The following is a 22,198-nucleotide window of genomic DNA, read 5'->3' as shown; positions in this document are numbered from 1 at the left end:
TATTTCATTAGGATAATCTAGGTAACTTAGTTTTAATCCTAAGTGTATTATGAACTCCTGTTCGCAAGAGATTGTCTTTGATTTGTACGGGTGAAAGTGGTCAGATTACAGACTCAATAAACTTATCATTTGAAGGACAAGACTAAGTGGAGAGTAACCCAAGGGTAACACGATAATTTGACCTAGTCGGTGTTACGAACACTCGTGAAAGACTAACTTATTGTTATTGGTCTACATCTGTGGACACAAAAATATATCTACGGTGAGAATAGTTGAGATGTGAGTCTTTAGTAGACTATACACACAGTTAACGCCTATTAATTAATATGGTTAATGAGTTTAGCCAATTAATCTCATATCGTTGTAGCTTTTGATTTGTAGGTCTATTAAGTCTCATTCCTAAAAGATAATGAGATTTATTTATTTTGGTTGTAATTTGAAGTGTTCAAATTTACTTTGGAAATTAAAATAATGTATGGTAATACATTATAATATAAACTTTATTACATAAATTTAATTTTGAATATAATTCAAAATTAATTTATGAGAGATTAAATATTTGAATGAGATTAAATATTAATTTAATGTGAATTTGATTCATATTAAAATTATTGGTTATGAGAACATTTTATATTTAAATATGATTCAAATTTGAATTAAATTAAACATAAGATATTTAATTTATCAACTAATTAATTGTAGAATTAATTAATAGTTTAGTTTAATTAAATTAAATTTAATTAATTAAAACTATAAGATAGGTGAGATATTCATTAAATATGATTTAAATGAAATATTAACTAAATATGATTTAATTAATTAGTTAATTTGATATTTCTATTAATTTAATATTTTTAAAATTAATAAAATCTCATTATTCTCTCCTACTCCGTGAAGAAGAAGAAGTTATAAATACACAGAAGAAAACAAGTTACCTAAGCTTTTACCTCTCTGCGAATCCTCTTAGAGATTCTCTCAAAAACTTTTTTTCATTCCAATTGGTTCTCACAAACAAATCTCATCACAGATGATAGGAATGTCTCTAACGCGTGGTGCCCCCAATTCGATGATTTGTAGATTTAGAGACGTCAACGAGAGTAAGTTACTTTATTGTGTAATTCTTTAATCTATAATTTGTTTAAGCATGCTTAACCTCAGTTTAAATTATAAGAAAAAATGTTTATGTAATTGTTTGTCAATGTACGGTATTTTAAGTTCCCAATTAAATTGAAACAATCTCGGTAAAATCTTCCGTTGTCAAGGCTTTTATCCTTTCAGTTTTCACTTAGGTTTTGTGTCACACCCCCTCCCAAATCACCTACTTTAGACCCAAGAGACAGCATGAAGTCAACCAATATCATTCCCCTTCTGAATGACACCAACTGATCCTTGCCCTTTAACTGTTAAACAAAAAGCAAGCAAAAGCTAAAACGTAAAATTGTAATGCAATTCTTTTATTAAACCAACTATACATAAGTTTTACATAAATCATAATTACACAAAAACAAACTCCAATTCCAACCCTTCAGGTCTGATACCGTTTAAAGACTAATTAAGTATAGGTTCAAAACAACAAGACACATACGACAATAAAACAAAATCCTTCAACAGACAAATAACAACAATTCAAGCTCCAAGGACACGATCTCTACCTGGAATGTAGGATTTTTTTAAGAGTGTGAGCTAAACAAGTCCAGTGAGTGATAGGTTTTCTAAACAACTTTTTATAAACCTTTGAAACAGTAACATGAACGATAACATCAATACTTTAAACTTGTTAAAACTTTTAGGAAACAGTAACTTAAATCTTTGTTTTTCCTACTGGAATTTCAAGCATCTCCTGGGAGGAGGTAGATGTTACTCAATACCCACTCCAAATTTAAGAGATGGGCATTCTCAATCTCTATTCATGGGAGGTAGGCGTCCCTAGCTCCAATCATGGAGTTAAGTGTCTTTACCTTAAATTCCTTGGTGTCCCTTATCCTACCCCAATAAGGGTTGTTTGAGACATCTTGGATCTGAGAAAACATTTATAAAACTATATGCTTCAAACCATTTAATAATTCTTTTTGCATAAAGCAACCTTTAGGCACAATAATGCTTCGATAAATTCATTCCTTAATAAGCCTTAAACATTTATCAGTAACCAAACATGCTTGAATAAACAATTTAATGAAATCACATGATTGGAAATCATTCGTAAAACAACTTAAACATTTAATTTAAATCATATATAAACGATAGCTTAAGAACATGCTTTGAAATCACTTTAATAAATTCATTTTCGCTCACAAATATAAGTTTAAGTCCTTGGTTTATAAATGTGCCTGATCTCGTCTTGACTTGAAATAATGGTATTTAAGTTCAATTTAATCCCTTCGACCAATAAAATACCAGAACTTTTACTTAGAAATGGCACAAATATTAAAAAAAAAAAAAAAAAAAAACCCAAAATGGCATTTTGGTAATGGCTGGCGTGTAGGGATGGGCGACAGAGGGGGTTGGCGTGCACATGGTGTTGTGCGTGCCTGGTGGTCGTGTGCATGGTTGTGTGCCTTATGGCCCTTGATGCTTGGCCTCCCTATTTCATGCCCAGAAACCGGGTTCTCAGCCAGAATCCTTCTTTCAAATTTAGAGGCTAATAACTAAAAATTCAGAACTCAAATAATAAAACTTTCTTCTATAAAGTTGCGTATAATTGCCTTAAGTATATTACCTCCAAATTTCAGCTAAAAATCCTAGAGATGCATCTTGTAGCCTCCGAAAAGTGAACACTACTCCAAATTGCTGAAGAAATGACATTTGCTTCTTCAACTCAAGTTTTGACCTTTCTCTTCAAGGCATTTCGGTCTAGCAGCCTCACCTTTACAACTAGACTCAATTTAAGACATTTTACAAGTGAAAACAAGGAAATGGCACGAGTATTTTGGTAGCATTCTTTCTCCAAAAGTTACTCTATTTATAGAGATGCTTGCATGCCATGGTGATGACACCTCCTACTTCCTCTTTCCACCTCATGGTTACATGTCCATCACTTGAGACCACCTACTCAGCACTTTTACACCTCCTACTCATCTCTTTACACCCCATCTTTGCATGAATTCAAAAGTCTGGCATGCTAACCACCCCATGCTTAATACCAACAAAGCCTCTTTGTATTGACATGCTCTAGCTTTGCCACCAACTCTTTTCTTGATAATGAAGGGATAAAATCCCTATGGCAGCAGAAGAATTTATAGAACTGTTACTCAAATTAATTTGGAAATCTTAAAATACTAGTACATTGGCAAAAATTTATAATTAAAGTTCTAAATAAAAACTAAGCATGCTTTTAAATTGAAAGATATAGAGAACTTACTTTCGATGACGTCTTTAAATCTACAAATTACCAAATTGGGGACACCACCTGTCGGAGACCTTCCTATGCTCTCGGATGAGATTAGTTTGTACGAACCAATTGGGATGGGAAAAAGGTTTAGAGAAATTCTTTTCTTTTTGTACCGAGAAAAAATCTTGGTTTTTTTTTTCATGAATTTCGTTAAAGAAAACTATTTTCTTCTAGATATTTATAACTCTCTTTCCTTCTTAGAATAGAAAAATGAACATGAGATAATCATGAGATTCTATTGTAAAATATACTAATTAATTAACAATTAATCAATCAGTGAATAACTAATTAAATCATATTTAATTAATATTTCATTCAAATAAGAATGAATATCTCTCTAATATCTTATAGATTTATATTAATATAATTAATTAAATCATATTTAATTAATATTTCATTCAAATCTTATTTGAATGAATATCTCTAAACATTTTTCCCATTCCAATTGGTTTCCACAAACCAATCCCATCTCATTAGAGGATAGGAAGGTCTTCGACGGGTGGTGTCCCAATTTGGGGATTTACTTTGTAGATTTAAAGACATCAAACAAGTAATTTTTTCTTTCTCTAATATATAATTAGAAAGCATGATTAACATTTAAGTCTTAATAAAAAAAAACTATTTTTTATATTATTTTGTCAATGTATTGGTATTTTGAGATTTCCAAATTAAATTGAGGAAATGTTCTGTAAATTTTCGTTACCATGAGCTTTTATCCCTTCAAATGGACCTATAGATCATGGACTCTAACTATCTGAGATTAACTGGCTAAATCCTTTTAGACCGAGCTAATCAACATTCATTAACTAACAGGTCATTCCACTAAAGTTTCGTAGTTGCACTCCCCTCACTATAGATATATATGTGTTCATTTGATATAATCATGATCAGTAAGTTAATCTTTCACAGGTTGTTTGTAACCTCGGTTGGGTTAAAATACCATTTTAGCCCTAAGATTCCATCTTGCTCATTAAGTCCCACTGATCCACTATTGAATAATTGATTTAAGGTCCAACTTATAAACCAAATCTCTCTCAGGCCAATGAGAGGGTTGGGTCCCTTGTTCAAGATTTGAATTCAATTCTTTAGAGAGCAATCTATCTACTAACCCTAAAGCGGGTATGAGTGAATTCCATCTTGCACCCGATGTTCCTAGCCATTCACTTGGTCTTACTCCTAAAATGGAAGGTTTATTGGGCAAGCACCGTTGAGTTGCCCTCACTTATGAAGATCTAAGGATAATTCCGTGTAAACAGAAGTTCATAGTTAACTCATGATTAAAATTAAGTGACATAGGTCATCAATAATCGAAATAGTCAGTTTTATAAAAGTCAACGGTGTTATAACTTAAATGTGACTATTTCATGGTTCTAGTTTTATGTAAACTCTTTACATAGGATGATCTCACTTCCATGTCTCTACATGAACAACTCGGGATCACATCGTTTGTACTAACTACAAAGCGGACCGCATCGATAGTGTCCCCAAAATAAGATGATGACCAACTTTGTTCATACACTATAGACCATTTGGGCTATATACTCGAACTTGATGCACATTTATGTCTCTACATAAAGTTCAAGTCTACACTAGATAGCCTCAGGACCTTAGTTTATTGGATTCAATATTATAATATTCTATTTTTACTAATAAGTTCTCAATAACTACTTTATTTAATATAATATAATTTTAAACTACAAACTAGAGTTTTATGATAAATTCTAACAACATTTATTTGGAATGCTTGGGAAATCCACGTAAAGAGTACTTCACGATGTAATCTTTATCACCTTTCACCTTACTTTTGTACTAGTTGACCTTATCATTTTATGCGGTCTTTAGGACGTCCAATGTCCTCTCCCAAATAGTGGTACCCCAATGTAGATGGTTGAAGTACTAAACATCCTTAAACAGTTTAAGGTCCACTACGTTTTTCTACTTGTTTATTGTCACAATTGCAACCTCCATTAACAACATTGTTGTCATCATTGAAAAATGTGACAACCTTTCCACCAAATGGGGAGAAGCTCATTAAGTTAAGTTGGATATATGCTTTTCACTTCTTTCAACAACATATAGTGAACAATTGGGTTGTTGAATATCAAGTCAATTTCTCCAAACCACTTGAAAACTGTTCTTCTAAACATCTCTAATTCGAGGGTGGAACTAAAATTGGAAGACGAGTTAAGGTGAGGGCAAGGGCAAATCTGCAATCTTGTGTGGTTATGACGTCAGTTGAGCTGAGGGTCGATATTAACTTTTTAAAAATGATTCAGCACATTAGGCCGGAAATTTGAGTTACTCCTATGAATTTTCATGAACAAAAAACGAGAAAAGATTCGTAGGAATTGAAATCGAATCCATTCGCATACAACAATATTATCACTCTGTACCACTGCACGCTTGCCTTCTTCCTTCTCCTAATGGTTTTCCTCTCTCCGCCGAAGAATTTCCAAGCAAAATGGTTTCGACGACGGCCCTAGCTTAATCTTCAGCCTCCATGGGAGACGGCAATAACTCCAACAGAGGCCTTGTCTCCGCCAACGCCGCCAACCGGAACAACAACAACAATAACGGCAGCCACCACAAGAAGCCCGAGTGGCTGCAGCAGTACGATCTAATCGGGAAGATCGGCGAGGGAACCTATGGCCTCGTGTTCCTTGCCAAAATCAAACCCCCTTCACCTAGTCGCGGCAAGTCAATTGCTATAAAAAAATTCAAGCAATCCAAGGACGGTGATGGGGTCTCCCCAACTGCCATTCGAGAAATTATGGTTTCTGCCTTTTCTGTCACTTCTCGTATTCATTCGTCCTCTTTTTGATTCTATTATAATTGGGTTTAGGCTGAGGATGGACGAGGATAAATAGTTGTTGGTGTTATACATTGTCCGTTAAGATGTTGGGTTTCATTTTTCAAATAATCTTGACAAAACGATTAGGGTTTTTGTTGAAATTTACTGTTTAATGCGACTAAGGGATTGAAGAACTCGATTCCCCTTTTCTGCTGGAGCTGTTAATCTTGCTTAAAGCATTTCTGATAACTTAATCTTCTTTATGGTTCAGCTACTGCGGGAAATTTCACACGAGAATGTCGTCAAGCTTGTAAATGTTCATATCAACCATGCAGATATGTCGTTGTATCTAGCTTTTGATTATGCTGAACATGATCTCTACGTAAGTGTATCTTGCTTTAATATGCTATGTTCAAGGATTGATTTGATTTGATATGGGTAGTTAGGACAGAAAAATTCACAGTCCCTTTTGACCTGCAACCACTTCCTTTTAGGTAGAGAACCAATGGCATTTGTGGATTTTAGAGGAAAGGAATATGTTGTTTCATCTACTAATCATCTCTTCTTGCGCATGCCTATTTATGTAACCGGATGAATTTTGTATTTCTTTACAGGAAATCATTAGACATCATCGGGACAAGGCTAACCATCCCCTTAATCAGTATACCGTTAAATCCTTGCTCTGGCAACTTCTCAATGGTTTGAATTATCTCCACAGGTAAAGTTGTAGTAAGCCACTTTTATAAATTTAATTTCTCACAAGAAGACTTATAAAATAATTTCAACTTCTGTTGCAGTAATTGGATTATTCACCGCGATTTAAAGCCATCAAATATTTTGGTAAAATTTATATGATACTTATAGTGTTCACTGAATTATCCCGTTTTCTCTCAACTTTAGGTTTTGTCCTCTTATGTGTAGACTCTTTCTTTTTCTTTTTTTGATTGCATGTCTATCTTGTTACCAGGTTATGGGTGAAGGGGAAGAGCAAGGAGTGGTTAAAATAGCTGATTTTGGACTTGCAAGAATATACCAAGCTCCCTTGAAGCCATTATTTGAAAATGGAGTACTGATCTTATTTCCCTTTCATTTTAATTGTTCATTTGTTTTTTTTTGTTTTTTTCTGGTCTGGTTCTACAGATCACCTAAACTAAAAATGACAATGGGTTAATGATACATCCAAAATTTAAGAGGTTTGATGCTAAATACAACTTAAAATTATATTACAAGACAAGGAAGAGTCTTCATTCTTAACTATTCTAATTTATAAGGAAGAAAGGAAGCAACGATCCGTGCTGTAATGAGAAAATTTTCTATTATCTAAAATGTTAAGTCGGATGTTGTAGAAAATCTATAAATTTTAACTTGGGGCTGGAGTTGAAAGATATGGAGTACCTAAAAAATTACTGCTAAATACTAAATAGGACCAACCACTAACCCAATGCCTTTGTATAAATGGGTACAACATAGAAAGAAGTAGAAGACAAAAAGAAAGGAAAAAAGGAAAAAAGCTACCATTATCGACATTCTCTTTGCCCAATAAATCTGCTTTGCTACAAGATTATATAAAACACAGAAAATCCTTGCATGTGAAAATGAACCTGTTTACTGTTAAGTTTTTGAGGTGCCCATTTGCAATTTGCTTGTAGGTGGTTGTCACCATTTGGTATAGAGCACCTGAACTTCTCCTTGGAGCAAAGCACTACACTAGTGCTGTTGGTATCCTTGATTAAATCATTTAGATTCTATTAAGTGAAGCGATTTTGGGTTGCTCTATGATTGATGCATTTTACATGGGACATAAATATGATTAATTGATGCTTATCTTCATGCCATAGCCCCTGATCTTGATTTGTGCATCAATATGAGAATTCGTTCTTTCAACTTCAGTTTCAGGAAATGTTTTCTTTCCAGAGTTTTGGATACTATTTACCCTATCTTGTTCGTTAGGATATTATAGCTCTACTGTTGGATGGTATAGTGTCATACTTTACAAAGAAAGGATCAATTCTGTTAAGGTGAAAATGATAAAGTAAAATTACAACATTTTAAGTATTATTTAGTGGACACTGGGTCTGTGAATGACTGAAGAATCATTTAAATGAGGTTCACTATAGAAACTCCCATTACTAAAAAATACAAACATCCACCTTCTAGATGATGTTTTGCATGACGGTTATTTAGAAAGGGAGTTTTTATTGCTTATCTATTGCAAATGTCTATTACCTCTACCCTTAGGTAGTTGACTTGTATATATTCTCATCCCAAGTACAAGAAATTCTTCCTTTATGAAGAAAATTAGATATGTGGGCTGTTGGATGCATTTTTGCTGAGCTTTTGACGTTGAAGCCATTATTTCAAGGTCAAGAAGTCAAAGGGCCTCCGAATCCTTTCCAGGTATAAAAGTTATCTTGGATGACATGTACTATTTTGTTATTGTGTTTTCCACCTCTTTAAACTGTAAATGATATCAAATTGTCATTTTAATGCATGTGCTGCTTTACAATGGAACTTATTATTTGAGCAGCTTGATCAACTGGACAAGATTTTTAAGGTTTTAGGTATTGAATTGCTTCTTTTGTCTCCAATTCTTCTACATGTACAAGAATTTGTTCCTTAAGTCATTAATTTACTAGGCCATCCCACGATTGAGAAATGGCCAACACTGGCTAATCTTCCAAATTGGCAACAAGATGTACAGCACATTCAGGGGCATAAATAGTAAGGGTTCTTTCTCTCTCTCTTTCTTAATATGAAACCAAGAATAGGTTTCCTTATAAACCTAAAACCAGTATTTAAAAACCCTCTTTTCTAACATGTTGCGCACGTGTGATGATCATGTTTCTGTGTGCTTTTGACAGTGACAATGCTGGATTATATAATGTTGTACACCTGTCTCCAAAAAGTCCTGCATACGATCTTCTGTCCAAAATGCTGGAGTACGTCTTTCGATTCTAGAACTTATTTTGCTACCGTGGTCTTCTTGCCAATATGTCAGTATAATTCAGACTGAACATATGCAGCCTGTAGATTATTAGTATCTTCCAAATTTAATTTTTATACATGTAAAAATGTCTGATGTGTTGTTAATGTTGATATATATTTTGTATGTATCTATAATGCTAGTTAAAAAATAAATTGGTGGGAGTAAAATATCTAACGGAATTTAGGTATGGTAATTAGGAAATAGTCTGCCTTCTTTTGTATTTTCATCTTATCGATGAAATAAAGGAATTAATGTTTCTCACCAAGAGGAGAAAAAGTAGGGCATATGGTAAAGCATATTGATATTATATGCTGTTGCTATGATGACATTTTTCTCCGATCCTTGTATTTTGTGGTGATTTCATTGTGTTTTTTTCTCTTCCTATGTAGTCATAAACATATTACAGCATTCTTAACAGTGCCTTGCTTATAGGAGAAAAATGTTGATATTAAAGGAAACTTTGGCATTACCAGGAATATTCGGGACCACCTTTGAAATTGTAGGAACAAATGAAAACGATTTTTGAATAACTAATGAAGCTTTAATAGTTGCTTAAGTTCCCCTGGTCAAATTCTATGTTTGCATGACAAGACCTTGCAATTTCATATCCCTTCTATGAACCTTTCTCCACATCACGGCCATGGTTGATCTGAAGAGACTGTCTTAGTTGGTATCATGATTCACTAAATTATGATACAACATAGCCTATTTATACAAGCAGCCTATCTGTATCCTTCTCTTTCGGGTTCAGCTGCAATTTGACTTTTAGGGAAACAATGGAGGCTGTCTCTCTTCTTTCTTTGGTTGAGGGGTGCCGGGTGCAGTCTTAGGAGGGAAGGTGGTTCCCAAATCCGAGTCAGGGGTATTCGTGTAAATCTTTTTTTAGTTTGTTGTTGGATCCCTTTCCCTCTAGGGAGTCTGATTTTAATGCGGTTCGGAGGACCAAGGTTTCTAAGAAAGGCAAGTTCTTCATCTGACAAGTTTTGCTGGGTTGGGTTAACACTGTGGATGTGGATAGGCTTGTGAGGAGGTCTACTCTTGTTGGGCCTTTTTACTGCTTGCTTTGTCGGAAGGCAGAGGAAGACTTTGATCACATTTTTTGGGATTGCTAGTATGCGCGTGCTTTGTGGAGTTTGTTTGTGTAGGAGTTTGTTGTTAGCCATGCTGGTCATAGGGGTTTTTGTGTGACGATTGAGGAGTTCCTCCTCCATCCGCCCTTCAGGGAGAGGGTTCTTTTTTCTTTTTTTTTTTTAATGGATTGTTGGGTGTGTGATATTGTGTGGGACATTTGGGGGGAGAGGAACTATTTGGTGTTTTATGGATAGTGAGGCTTGGTTTTTGATTAGATTTTATGTTTCCCTTCAGGCTTTGATCTCAAAGTCCTTTTATAATTATTCCATTGGTGACATTCTTCTCAGTTGGTCCCCTTCTTTTAGTTGGAGTGTTTTTGTGGGCTGGTTTTTTTTGTATCACCTTGTATTCTTTCATTTAATGAAAGTTGTTTTTTCTCAATAAAAAAAGAATAATACAACATAGAAACAGTGGGGTAAATATGCCACATCATAAGTCTTCTGTTTCTTTCAAAGATTTTGAAACAGCCACATACCTTAAAATTGTTCTTCTAATTTATGGCTTTGGCATATTGGCTTGAGTGCAATTGTCGCATCTTTGAAGATAAAACCACCAAATTTTGATGACATGTGGGATCAACTTACTTATATTGCTCTCTATCTCTCTTTTCTTTTCTTTTCTTTTTGGTAAATGACTTAATATTGCTCTCTTGGTGTAAACTATATTCACTTCTTAGATTATACCTCACTTATCTTGTTGTCCAGTGGAAGTGTTTTTGTTTTGTTTGTTATTTTTTCTTTTAATTTATTTTCCAATATTTGCCCTCTTTTGTTATTGAAAAAGCTCAGATTCTGTTTCTGTGCATTGTTAATCGTTTTCTCCTTTTAGTCTCTATATGAATGATAAAATATTGCCTGAAACAGTAATGATTTCTTCGTTGGGATTTCAAGTTGCTAACTTAACTCTCTCTCCCCCGTGCATATGGTAATTTTTTGGTCAGGTATGATCCTCGAAAGCGTATAACGGCAGCCCAAGCCCTAGAGCATGAGTATGCCTTCTTCACACCACTTTCCAAACCTTCTTGTTGCCCCCACCCTTTTCTATATCTGAATGTGTACTAATAGTCTGCACTTTTTTTACTATCATTATATTGCCTTGTATATAATTGCACATTGTTATGTCAATGTATGTGAAACTTTTAGGTTCCTTTATTTTACAGAGAAATAATGTTTCCTCTGAATTAGAGGTCAATATTGAATTGACTAGAAACGAAGCAGATGGTTATATTAATGCTTTTTACTATTTTTATTTAAATAGAAACAAATATGTCATGGATGGTATGAAATATATAAAAAATAATAATAAAGAAAGGTAAACCAAGCACAAAGTCAGGGAAGGGGTGTGAGGTTGACGAGTTTCCTGTCTGACCCCTACCTGGGGTTCTTCTAAGTGGTATTTTGTTTATTCTCTCTTTTGTGTTAAAGTCTGGAAAACCTGAGGGGTTGTCAGTAGAATGTGGGGAGGAAGGTAAAGGTGTGCACCTGGTCATTTGGGAGGATGTCAGGAAGCCTGTGCATCTGGGTGGGTCATAGTTAGGGAACTCAAGTGCTTGTAAAAAGTGTTATTGGCAAATTGGTTATGGTGTTTTCCCACTTCCCTGTGGTATAGGATTGTCTTGTGCGAGTATGATCCTCATCATTTTGATTGAATAACGTGGAGTTGTTATAGGGCACATTCAGAAGTCTGGAATGAAATTGCTAAGGATTCCTACTTTTTTTATTTTTATTTTTATTTTTCTAATATGATTCAACGTGATCTGCTTGTAACATGTTTTATTGACGTTATCATTTATTGGCCATGAAAAACTATTCTATTAAGTTAGCTCTTCCTCTCTTATTTTTTGGTTTTGTTGTCAGTTGTCCATTAGGAAGACGATAGAGGTTATTTGAAAATTTGGATCATTTTGAGCTTAGACAGGAGAGGACAGATGTTTGAAAATGCTCTTTTGTTTGATATCTTCTACAGATAGAGGAAGCTATTTCCATCGTCAATTTTCTTGAAAAACTTGAACAATTGTTCGGTGATAACCAAGTTGTCAATGTTGTTGGCTAGTTAATGGATGAATTTGGTTTCAAGTACAAGGCTATAAACAAGCCAAATTTTCCTTTCGAGACTAACATTCCCTTTCCCTTTCCATGTTTTATGGCAACAAGTTTTCTTTCCATACACGCGGGAACCATTTTGAAAAGGCTGGACAAAGAGTCATAAGCAGGAGCAACAAATGAAGCAAAAAAGAACGGACGAAATAGAGGAACATTTTGGTGTGGGGATTGTCGAGGAGATGTAAATGATGATCTTTCCTGTCTTGGAAGATTAAAATTTCTAGGAAAGTGAGGCTTTTTACTTGGCAAGTGTCAAGTTTAACATGGTTGTGCTAACATGATAGATTGGTGTGTGAGGAATTCTCCCTTGTTAGTTGGCCTGATTTGCTCTATTATTTGTTGTATCTTTCAATCTCACAGCGCCAGAGAAGTTGGAGGAAAACCTCGACCATATTCTCTGGCGTTGTGAGTTTGCAAGATCCATTTGGGTTTTATTGTCTAGATGTTTGGTTTTATGAAAAGGAGAATATTCTTGGCATAGGGATACAAGTGACGTGATCATGTAGTTCCTTCTCTATTCGTCTCTTCAGGACATGGTGTGCTTTTTATGGCTTGTTAGGGTGTTTGCAATCTTTTGGGCTTATGTGGGGGAAGCGGAATGGTAGTGTTTATAGGGGTGACCCATGTTTGTTTTCGTGTTTCTCTTTGGGTTTTGTTTCTGAAGATCTTTTGTAATTATTCTATAGGCTCTATTTCGCATGGTTGGAGTCCCTTTCTGTAGAGCGAGTTTTTGATGTTTGTGGGCTTGGATTTTCTGTATGCCCTTGTATTCTTCTCTTATTTTCTTCCCATGAAAGTTGTTTCTGTGAAAAAAATCTTTAGGAAAAAGCTTCTGCATATGACTTTAGGAAAAGAGGAGATGAGAGACTGTCGGGTTGGGTGATCTTTTCCATAATGAGTGGGTTATTGTTAGTAAGTATAGACCTCATCCCCTTGATTGGACCAATGGTTAGGTTAAAGGCATCTCAAGAAACCATTGGAATAAATATTTCATCAAAGTTCCCTTTAGTTTGTTCATAATGTGGTTGGGAACGCGAGGAATTCCTATTTTCGGGGGAGCAAGTGGTTGGGAAATTGACTCATGTGTGCCTTGTTTCTTCATTATCCACTTGTTATCTTCCAATAATCATTCAGTTGCATTCATTCCCTCTTCTGTTGGAGTCTCTACCTTCTCCTTTTGGTTTCCATCTCTTAACCAATAAGGAAGTGGCAGATGTTCTGTCTCTTTTATCTTTGTTGGATGATTTTTGGTTTAGGCTCGAAAGGGAGATATTTTGCTTTGTTTTCCTACTTCTTTCAAAGGTTTTTCTTGCAGCTCTTGTGTCAACTGTGTGACCGTTCCTTCCCATGTAGTTCTTTGTGTGGTTGGTTTTGCATAGACAGGTTAACACCTAAGGTTAGATTCTGGCTATAGCTTTGTAAGCTCTTTGGACGTAGTGATTTGGTAAAAACTAAGGAGTTATTCTTGTATCCGCCTTTTCATGAGAAAGGGTTGTTTTTGTGACAGTTTAGGGTTTGTGTGATTTTGTGGAAAGGAGCGTGAGGAATAATATAATCTTTAGGGGGAGGAGAGTTCTAGGAGTGATGCTCGGTCTTTCGTCAGATTTTCTGATCCTGTTTGGGCTTTGGTGCTTAATCGTTAGGTACTAACTTCATTGGATCCCCTCCTCGTAATATACTCCCTTTTTATGAACTTCTCTTCTCTTTCTTCTTCTTCTTTTTTTTTTAATGCAGATGTATTCTTTTATTCTTTCTCAATGGAAGTTCAGTATTTAATACTAATAGTAAAAATATCTATTAAGAGATTTGTTTCATGTGATACGTATCCCTTATTAGTTTTGCATTATTTTGTCAGTTGGATGTTGCCATCAATTTGGTGCATAATATTGAACATAGTTTTTATTGTCTTGTTTTAGGTACTTTCGTTTAGAACCTCTTCCGGGATACAAGTATGTTCTTGTCTCAGTTGAATATTACTTTTACAATTTTGAAATATTTAGATTCCATTTGTTAACCATTTTGATTTTTGTTTTTTGCTTTAGAAAATTCAGCTTGTCAACCTGTTTCCCTATTAGTTTCTATGTTTTGTTTATTTGTTATCTACTTTCTAACTAATGTTTTTGAAAAACCAAGTCTCAAAAAGTAGTTTTTGTTTTTAGAATTTAATTAGGACTTCTAATACTACTACTACTATTATTATTTTTGAATTTTTTAACAATGTAAAAATTATAATGGAAAATTAAGAGGAAATAAGCATAAATTTCAAAACTAAAAGCGAAATCAAAATGGGCCTCAGCATCTTGATTTCATCACTGGCTATGTGGATTGCAATTATAGTGCTCTGGTACCAAACCAACCTGGAGAGAAGGTCATTAATTATCCAACTCGCCCTGTCGACACAACCACAGATTTCGAGGGAACAACCAGCCTTCAACCTTCACAAACGGTAAGCTGTAATTTGTCAAGTTCCTTTTCCTTCCCTTTAAAGCTACAAAATTCTAGTAATCATATAGTATGATGAATAAGGTGCCACGTGAAATTTTCTTAAATTAAATTATGGGTTCAGTCGACAACTCTTCCTATGCCTCAACTATTTTTCCTTTTCATGGCATCCACTATGGCAAGGGCAGTCTGTTTTGAAAGATAACTTTGCCTTTTCGTTCTTCATGATAAATTATTTGGCGTTCTTAAAAGTGTGTGGTATATAAGGACCGCTGTCTGCATTCTGTCATTGAATATGAATTTTCGATTGATTTGATCGGATTTTTAAAAATCTTTTACTCAATCTATTCTTGTATCTGGTTGTGCCTTTGCTCAAGAGCATTATGTGTCTGTGGGATTTTGATTTAATTGAATCTTCCTGTCGTGTCAGTAAAAGAGATTTTTTTTATGTGCTCTTCATCTGACGTAGAATGAATTCCATTACCACCATCCATAACTAATTACATTCCACGTCTCACTTTTAACTTTTTGATTCCTCAATGACATTCAAGCTTCAATGGTTTCTTAACATTCATATTTTTCCTTTCTCTGTTTCCTGTTTCCATTTTTTATTGAAATATAAAGATTCAATAAATTTGGGTAAAATTACACTTTTGGTCGTTGATATGAACTTGATTGTTCAATTTTGAAATCTAGAGACTAATTTGATACAAATCCCAAACCTCAGGTACAAAAAAGGAGTAATTTGTCCAATAAAGTTTCTCCTTTGCTTCTTAATTATAAGATACATTTTCAATTTTGGTGACATATTGTTTGTTGTTCTCATTTGCAGTCTTTCAAAAAAAAGAAAGAAAAAGGAAAAAGTAAGAAAGGAAAAAGTAAATTAATTATTTTATCATTTTTTATAAATCCACTAAAAATAATTAAAAGAATACTAAATATAATAATAATTTCGATTTTTTAATTTAAAAATCAATTATCCACAAAAATTTTGGTTCTTTTATTTATTATTATTTAAAATAGAAGTTGAGAGAAGGAAGCATAAAATGTATCTCTCATTGTCAGACTGGACTTCTTATTATTTTGTCAACAGGTAACATCTGGAAATGCTGTAAACATGCAAGGTGGTCATATGGCAAGATCTGTCCCTCGGGCAATGGGAGTCGGCATGCCGAGGATGCCGCATCAGAGCATGGCTGCCTATAATCTTGCTTCCCAGGCTGGGATGGGTATGAATCCTGGTGGCATCCCTATGCAGCGAGGTGTTTCTTCCCAAGCTCATCAGCAACAACAGGTTGCTTATTTATGGCTCGGTTTTATTATTTCATAAATATACATATTCTTCTTGTACATTGTTAGATGAATATCACCAACTATATTGACCTTTTTTTTTTTCCTTCTTTAATATTTCAAATAGTTAAGGAGAAAAGATCCTGGAATGGGAATGCCAGGTTATCCTCCCCAGCAGAAACAACAAAGACGTTACTGAGGTAATATATCTCAACAGCTCTGTTAGTTTGTATACAAGTTTTAATTTGAGTAGTGTTATGGTTCATACCAAAATTTCTTTATCAGTATATCAAGAAGAAATATAATAAGTTTCTTGTTAAATAAAAGATCCAAACTACAATTTTCCGGTTGATAGCATATAGGTTATTGTTCTTGTTTACTTGAACTGGAAAATAATATAAATGGCATGTGGCACCAATGTTTTAAAAGACTAAGGTGACTTATCATCTTTACAACTGGTCAGCACTTACTAAGACAGAATAGCTAGCAATAACAGACAAAGACAAATAATAACCAACTAAATACATCATTAAGGCTCGAGAGATGTTTCAAGCAGGTGCCTGTTCTTTCTTTCAGTGACTCCATTTTGGGATGGAATGTCTGCACAAGAGGATTGATGAATGATGCCATGATCACATAAGTAAAAGCCAAGTACATGAGAGAAATATTCACCAAACATTATCAGTGCGCAAGGTTTTGAGAGACATTAAATTGAGTTTGCATTTTAGCATGAAAAGCACAAAAATGAGACAACTTTGAACGATTTTTATTACAATATAACCAAGTCACACGAGAGTAATCGTCAACAAAAGTAACAATATAATGAAAACTTCTTTGGGACACAACTAAACAGGGATCCTAAATATCATAATGAACTAACTCAAAAGGAGCACTAGTTTGTCTATCTAGAACTGGAACTAGACAATGAAATTTAGCGAACTAACACGAATCATAATTCTAAGATGACAAGGAATGAAATTTTGGACAAATTTTCTTTAACACGAACAAAGATGGATGACCCAAATGACAACGAACTTCGAACGAAGATGTAACTCTAGAGCAAGCTACAACTTTTGGTATCTGGAGGTCATGTTCTTTATCAATGATCTTCGACGATCCTGGAACAAGCAATAACCAGAAGGAATGGGAAAAAACAGCTCAGATCACAAGTAAAGCTGGCTAATAGAAATTAAATTAAAGGACCATTGAGGCACGTGTAATACATAGGACAAAGAAAGGATGGAGTGAGAGAAGTGGTGCCGGATCTAAGCATAGAGGAGGTTGATCCATCTGTCAAGGTGACAGAAGGGAATGAGGTAGGGGACAAAGGTGTAGAAAATAAGTTAGAACTACCTGTCATATAAGCGGTGGCACTATAGTCAATGACCCATGGGTAGATGATGTAAGAAGACATTTTGTATTACCCGTCTTGGCAACGATGGCAATAGAATCCGATGAGGAAGATGCCTGCAAGGGTTCTTGGAATACTTGAAATTTAGCAAGTCGCCAGTAGAATTGGTAACAGATTGCTCACCCATATTATTGGTGGAAGTTATCTGAGCATGTTGAGATTGTTGAGTCTTATACAACTACTTTTGACAATCACATTTTAGATGTTCGGACTTGCGGACAATCGCTTGAGAGTCAGATTTTTTAATATCAAAACTAGGCTTCTGAAAATGGTTAGTCATCCCCAAAGTACCCCGAGAGTTACTGTTCTTGCTGATTAGAGCTCTACTAGGTTGAGGAACATGTAGACTAGATTGGGACCTCTTAATATGAAGAACACGACTGGAGGCCTCATCTAATGACAGAATCTTTCCAAATTCAAGTAATAGTCCATTAAAAAATATCATAACAACCATCTTTTCTTGTTGAACTTGTTGAACCTTGACATCGGAGCTAAAAGGTAATAGGAAAGCAATTCTGGCAGCAGTCTTCTTAAGCCTCATAAAGTAGCTTGTAACAGATCCTGCCTTCTGTTTAGCTCGAAAAAGTTGCATATCGACATCAAACATCAGATGAACTTGTTCTTTTCCAAGAGTATAACAAGTCAAAACTCTTGGAGCTTTTCACTGAATCACAATGATCTACCAAACGGTCCAAACCAACATCACTTTCAATAGAACTCTTAATTTGAAGATAAAGTCGAGCATCGTCATGAAGCTAGGCTTTTTTCTTATCATCTATTGGTGGCTCCTCAGTCACATGATGATCCATATTTGTACCAAGTAAAACTGAATCGTGCGACACCAATCATAATAGTTATATCCATTTAATTTGTGTTTAGTTATCTTTGATGTTAGGGGAGTAACAATAGACACAACCATAAGCTTTATGTCACCCATTACAAGTTAACCAACATTTTTTAAATCTCACAAGTGAAGAAGACAAATTAAAAACAAAATCAAGGATGAACTAAAGAACAGAACAACTCGAAATTGAAACAGAAACAACAACAAACCCTAAGCACGATAGGGTATTTTCGAATAACTTTACACCCCGAGTAGATTTCAATGATACCAAATGCACGGACCAGCTGAAAAATACAAATCGAGACGAACCTAACTGACAAAAACAAAAACGGAGCTTCCACATGCTCCCAGGTGCCGGCACGTGGAGACAGAACACTCCTATTGGCTGCACATGAACCTCACGTGTAGTTGTTTCCAGCAAACTGTGATGGCAGACAGCAGTGACGATCCTCCTGAGATGGGCGATGTTTACCAGGTACTCTGTACTTTTGGAGAACATTATGATCTTATTCTTTAATAAGACTGAAGATACATATATATTGGCAATTAAGAAACCTTAATCGAAGGAATGTAAAATTACAATAAAGGACAACTACACGTAATTACAATATAAACACATTTTAACATGTACATCATGAGGCTAAAACTTAGAGCCTTGCCTTGGCACTAGGAAAATGGTTCATTGCCAACTCCACTTAAGACTTTGAAAAAAAAAAATTGAATTGTACTGTAGATACTCTATCAGAATAGTACTAACTCTAGGTCGGGTAGAATTGGCAAGGGCGAGGTCTCTTAGTCACATTGGTTTAAAGGTGCGGAGTTTTTAACCTTTGGTTTTTTTGTTACTTATCCGCACCTTGACTAATCTCATGAGACAACCCGCTTGACCCTACAACATTTAGGTATAAAAAGAAACTAGTAGGAAAGTAATTCCTAGGTAGGTGGCCACTATGGATTTGAACCTACGAGATCTTAGTTAGATATTGAGACAGTCTCCCTTTCTACCACTAGGCCAACCTATGATGGTTAGTTTTTAACATTTGGTTGAGTTAATTAATAGCAAAACTCTTGATTTCTCACCAGTTTGGGTCGGGGAGAAAATGTGGAAGTGTGGGTGCTTCGAGGATAGGGGAACAAATCTTTTACTCCTAGTTATTGAAAAGAAAAAGAAGTTCAGGAATTAGAGGTCCCAGTGTTAATTTTTTCAAGATCAACAAATTTTTTTTTTTTAACCTTTTACAAATGTTCTTGAATTTCAAATAAACTTTAGCAACAAGCTCATGAGCGAACTCTGCCAAATTTTTCTTTTTTCTGGGTTCTGTTTTCTGCAGTGGTTCCAGGAAAGTCTCAGATTACTTCTCGGCTAAGAAGCACGGACACTTCAGTTTGGATAGCGTGTCTGTGTTCGACACATGTCCGACACTTGGACACTCTGACACTTGGTGGACACCTAGTGGACGCATGCTTGTCCAACAAATGTATTAAACATGCATAGAACACTTATTGAGTAAAAAGACTAAAAAGACACGTATATGACAATAATAGTAACTTTTGAGCATGGAATACATCAAGTAAGTCTTTTAAGCATATAAATGCATCAATTCATTTACTATGAATTTTCTTTTACTATAAAATGATATATATTTTTTAAAAATGAATATTTTAATAAACGTGTCCTTGCCGTGTTATGTCCTAGATTTTTAAAATATGGTGTTGCCATATCCATGTCGTATTTGTGTCTCATATCCGTGTCCGTGCTTCTTAGCTTCTCGGCTTTGCCCAAAGTTTGTCGATGTGCATCTTACAAATCTTCTTAAGGTGGAATTTGCTTGTTGATTTATCTGCAACCAGAGGTTCATCAACTTGGAATAACTTAACATCTTAGCATGTTCCTTGACATGGTATCAGTTGATGTTAACGTTGCATCTCTCTGATTCTTAAATGCTACACAGAGAAAATGAGAGGTAAGATCGCTCACACGCATCCACGTTTTCTCAATACTAAGCGATCTTTATCTCGTTATATAGATAGGTAACCGGTGGTCCCATTGTATTATAATGCTCCAAGTAGTAGGTTTTTATTAATTTATTCGGTCACATAATGACTTCTCTGTTTTGAATGTTAGAGTTCATAAGTTATGTTTAATTATTTAAAGCCTATGCATTCATTATAAGATCGATCATTACATTATTGTTATGTATGCTAACTTTTGTTAAACCAGTTGATCAGGCTTAATGTCTGTTACTCTTCCATTAACACAATTGGTTGGCCTGATTAATCCAACTAATAACAAATGTTTGATGTAATGCCTTTTTGATCTAACTCTCACTAACATTAGGTGGTTGATGGCGAGTAAAAGAGAGTGACAAATCTTTCTAACGATGATTGCTTCAGAGTTTAGATATACCGCCTATCAAAATCACTTTAAAACATACTTTTAATCACCAAAAATTGTTTTAGTGATATGAATATTGCATTTAACAAAAAGTGAATTTACTCACAAGTATGCATTTAGTCTCTGATTTGTGCTCCCCATTGTACGTGCCCCTTGTGATTGATTCTTTTCCAATGGTATTCTCACAATTTGGTCTTTTGGGTTTTGTTTGGTTATATATATATATATATGTATGTATGTATATTTGGCCTGGTTTTTTTAGAATTAGAATCAACATTATTTTGTGACTATTTCTTGTTTTTTGAGAAAATGAAACAAAATAAAGCTTGTTTCATAATTATTCATACTGGTTTTTGGTTTTGTTATTTTTAATTATATAATAGGAAAAATATATAACATTTATTTAAAAATATATACAACAGCTCTCGAAGTTGTATATTACCTTATAGGAATCAACTCTGGATGACAAATTAACAAAACTACTTTTGCTTCTATCCTTCAGTGATGTCCAAACTTGTTTGCCACTCCAATTTAATTCAATTATATATTCATGTAAATATGGTGGTTAAATGGTTGTAAAATTATGGGCCTTTATGTAATCAGTTGTATTTTGTTTAATAGGGGAAACAAATAGACTGAAAAATAGAGCTAGTCAATTGAATCAAACTTGGTTGGTCACTGTTGATTTAATTCTAAATTTACAATTTTTTTTAATAAAGTAACGAGTCGTTTACTCCTTCACACTTACCATAATGAACACATTCACCCTTAAATGGCTAAAAATGTCACACTCTTATCATTTTTAATTCATAATATGTAAATATTTAAAATTTTCTATTTTAATTTAAATCAAAAGGGTTGATCTAAAAAAACATAATAACTAGATGTGAAAACAAACCTAAGAGATCGTCTGTGGAAGAAAAGGAATAAATGGATAAAAGAGTATGGAAAAGGGAGATTAAATGGAGAAAAATAATTATTATAATTAGAAGAATTATGGAAAAAAAAAGTTGTATTATTCTTTTCATTTGTATAATATTTTAAGAATAAATTTGTACTTTTTTTCATTTGTATAAAATTCGTGTCTTTTTTTCATTTGTATGGTAAACCCAATACAAAAAAGGAACTATATTTATTTTTGTTGTATTTGTGTAAATTTTTTTTGTTTGTACTGTAAATTCAATACAATAAAAAATAATATTAATTTTTGTTTCATTTGAGTAAAATGTTTTTATTTAATTTGTACTATAACTTCACTATACAAAAAAATTATACCAATTTTTTTGTATAAATATTTTTTTTATTTGTATCATAAATGCAATACACCCAATAAAAGTATATATATATTTTTTTCATTTGTAAAAAGTATTTTTTTTATTTCTATTGTAAATTCAATATACAAACAAATCGTATTAATT

The 22,198-nt window shown here is 34.2% G+C and overlaps 1 protein-coding gene across 4 annotated transcripts; it reads left to right on the top strand.

Moving 5' to 3' along the window:
- The first annotated feature begins 5,514 nt into the window (after positions 1-5,514).
- On the top strand, positions 5,515-20,613 carry LOC101203984 (cyclin-dependent kinase E-1). Of its 4 annotated transcripts, XR_004216000.1 has the most exons (17): positions 5,527-6,161; positions 6,451-6,561; positions 6,794-6,897; positions 6,977-7,019; positions 7,147-7,245; positions 7,829-7,898; positions 8,482-8,576; positions 8,707-8,740; positions 8,816-8,900; positions 9,041-9,118; positions 11,237-11,284; positions 14,315-14,347; positions 14,736-14,844; positions 15,934-16,134; positions 16,258-16,330; positions 16,707-18,860; positions 19,717-20,001. XR_004216000.1 is itself a non-coding variant. In XM_031883961.1 (16 exons), exons 1-15 carry the CDS (start codon positions 5,889-5,891, stop codon positions 16,327-16,329), a joined length of 1,455 nt encoding a protein of 484 aa, XP_031739821.1. In that variant the 5' UTR covers positions 5,526-5,888; the 3' UTR covers position 16,330; positions 20,151-20,613. The 4 variants fall into 4 exon arrangements, 2 of the variants coding, with proteins under 2 accessions (XP_031739821.1, XP_031739820.1); XR_969308.2 differs by lacking the exon at positions 16,707-18,860 and having other exon boundaries at positions 5,515-6,161; positions 14,695-14,844; XM_031883961.1 differs by lacking the exons at positions 16,707-18,860; positions 19,717-20,001 and adding an exon at positions 20,151-20,613 and having other exon boundaries at positions 5,526-6,161.
- Positions 20,614-22,198: the final 1,585 nt, after the last annotated feature.

Source organism: Cucumis sativus, chromosome 4, assembly GCF_000004075.3.
Source record: "Cucumis sativus cultivar 9930 chromosome 4, Cucumber_9930_V3, whole genome shotgun sequence".
Lineage (NCBI taxonomy): Eukaryota > Viridiplantae > Streptophyta > Magnoliopsida > Cucurbitales > Cucurbitaceae > Cucumis > Cucumis sativus.
The sequence above is the reverse complement of the archived record's forward strand: the minus strand, read 5'-3'. Positions and strand labels throughout refer to the sequence as shown.

Bases quoted from the DNA above. Each gene is read 5' to 3' on its own strand.
- LOC101203984 (XM_031883961.1), top strand. From the start codon at position 5,889: ATGGGAGACGGCAATAACTCCAACAGAGGCCTTGTCTCCGCCAACGCC. The intron at 6,898-6,976 runs GTAAAGTTGTAG...CTTCTGTTGCAG, and splicing joins GGTTTGAATTATCTCCACAG to TAATTGGATTATTCACCGCG. The intron at 14,845-15,933 runs GTAAGCTGTAAT...TTTTGTCAACAG, and splicing joins GCCTTCAACCTTCACAAACG to GTAACATCTGGAAATGCTGT.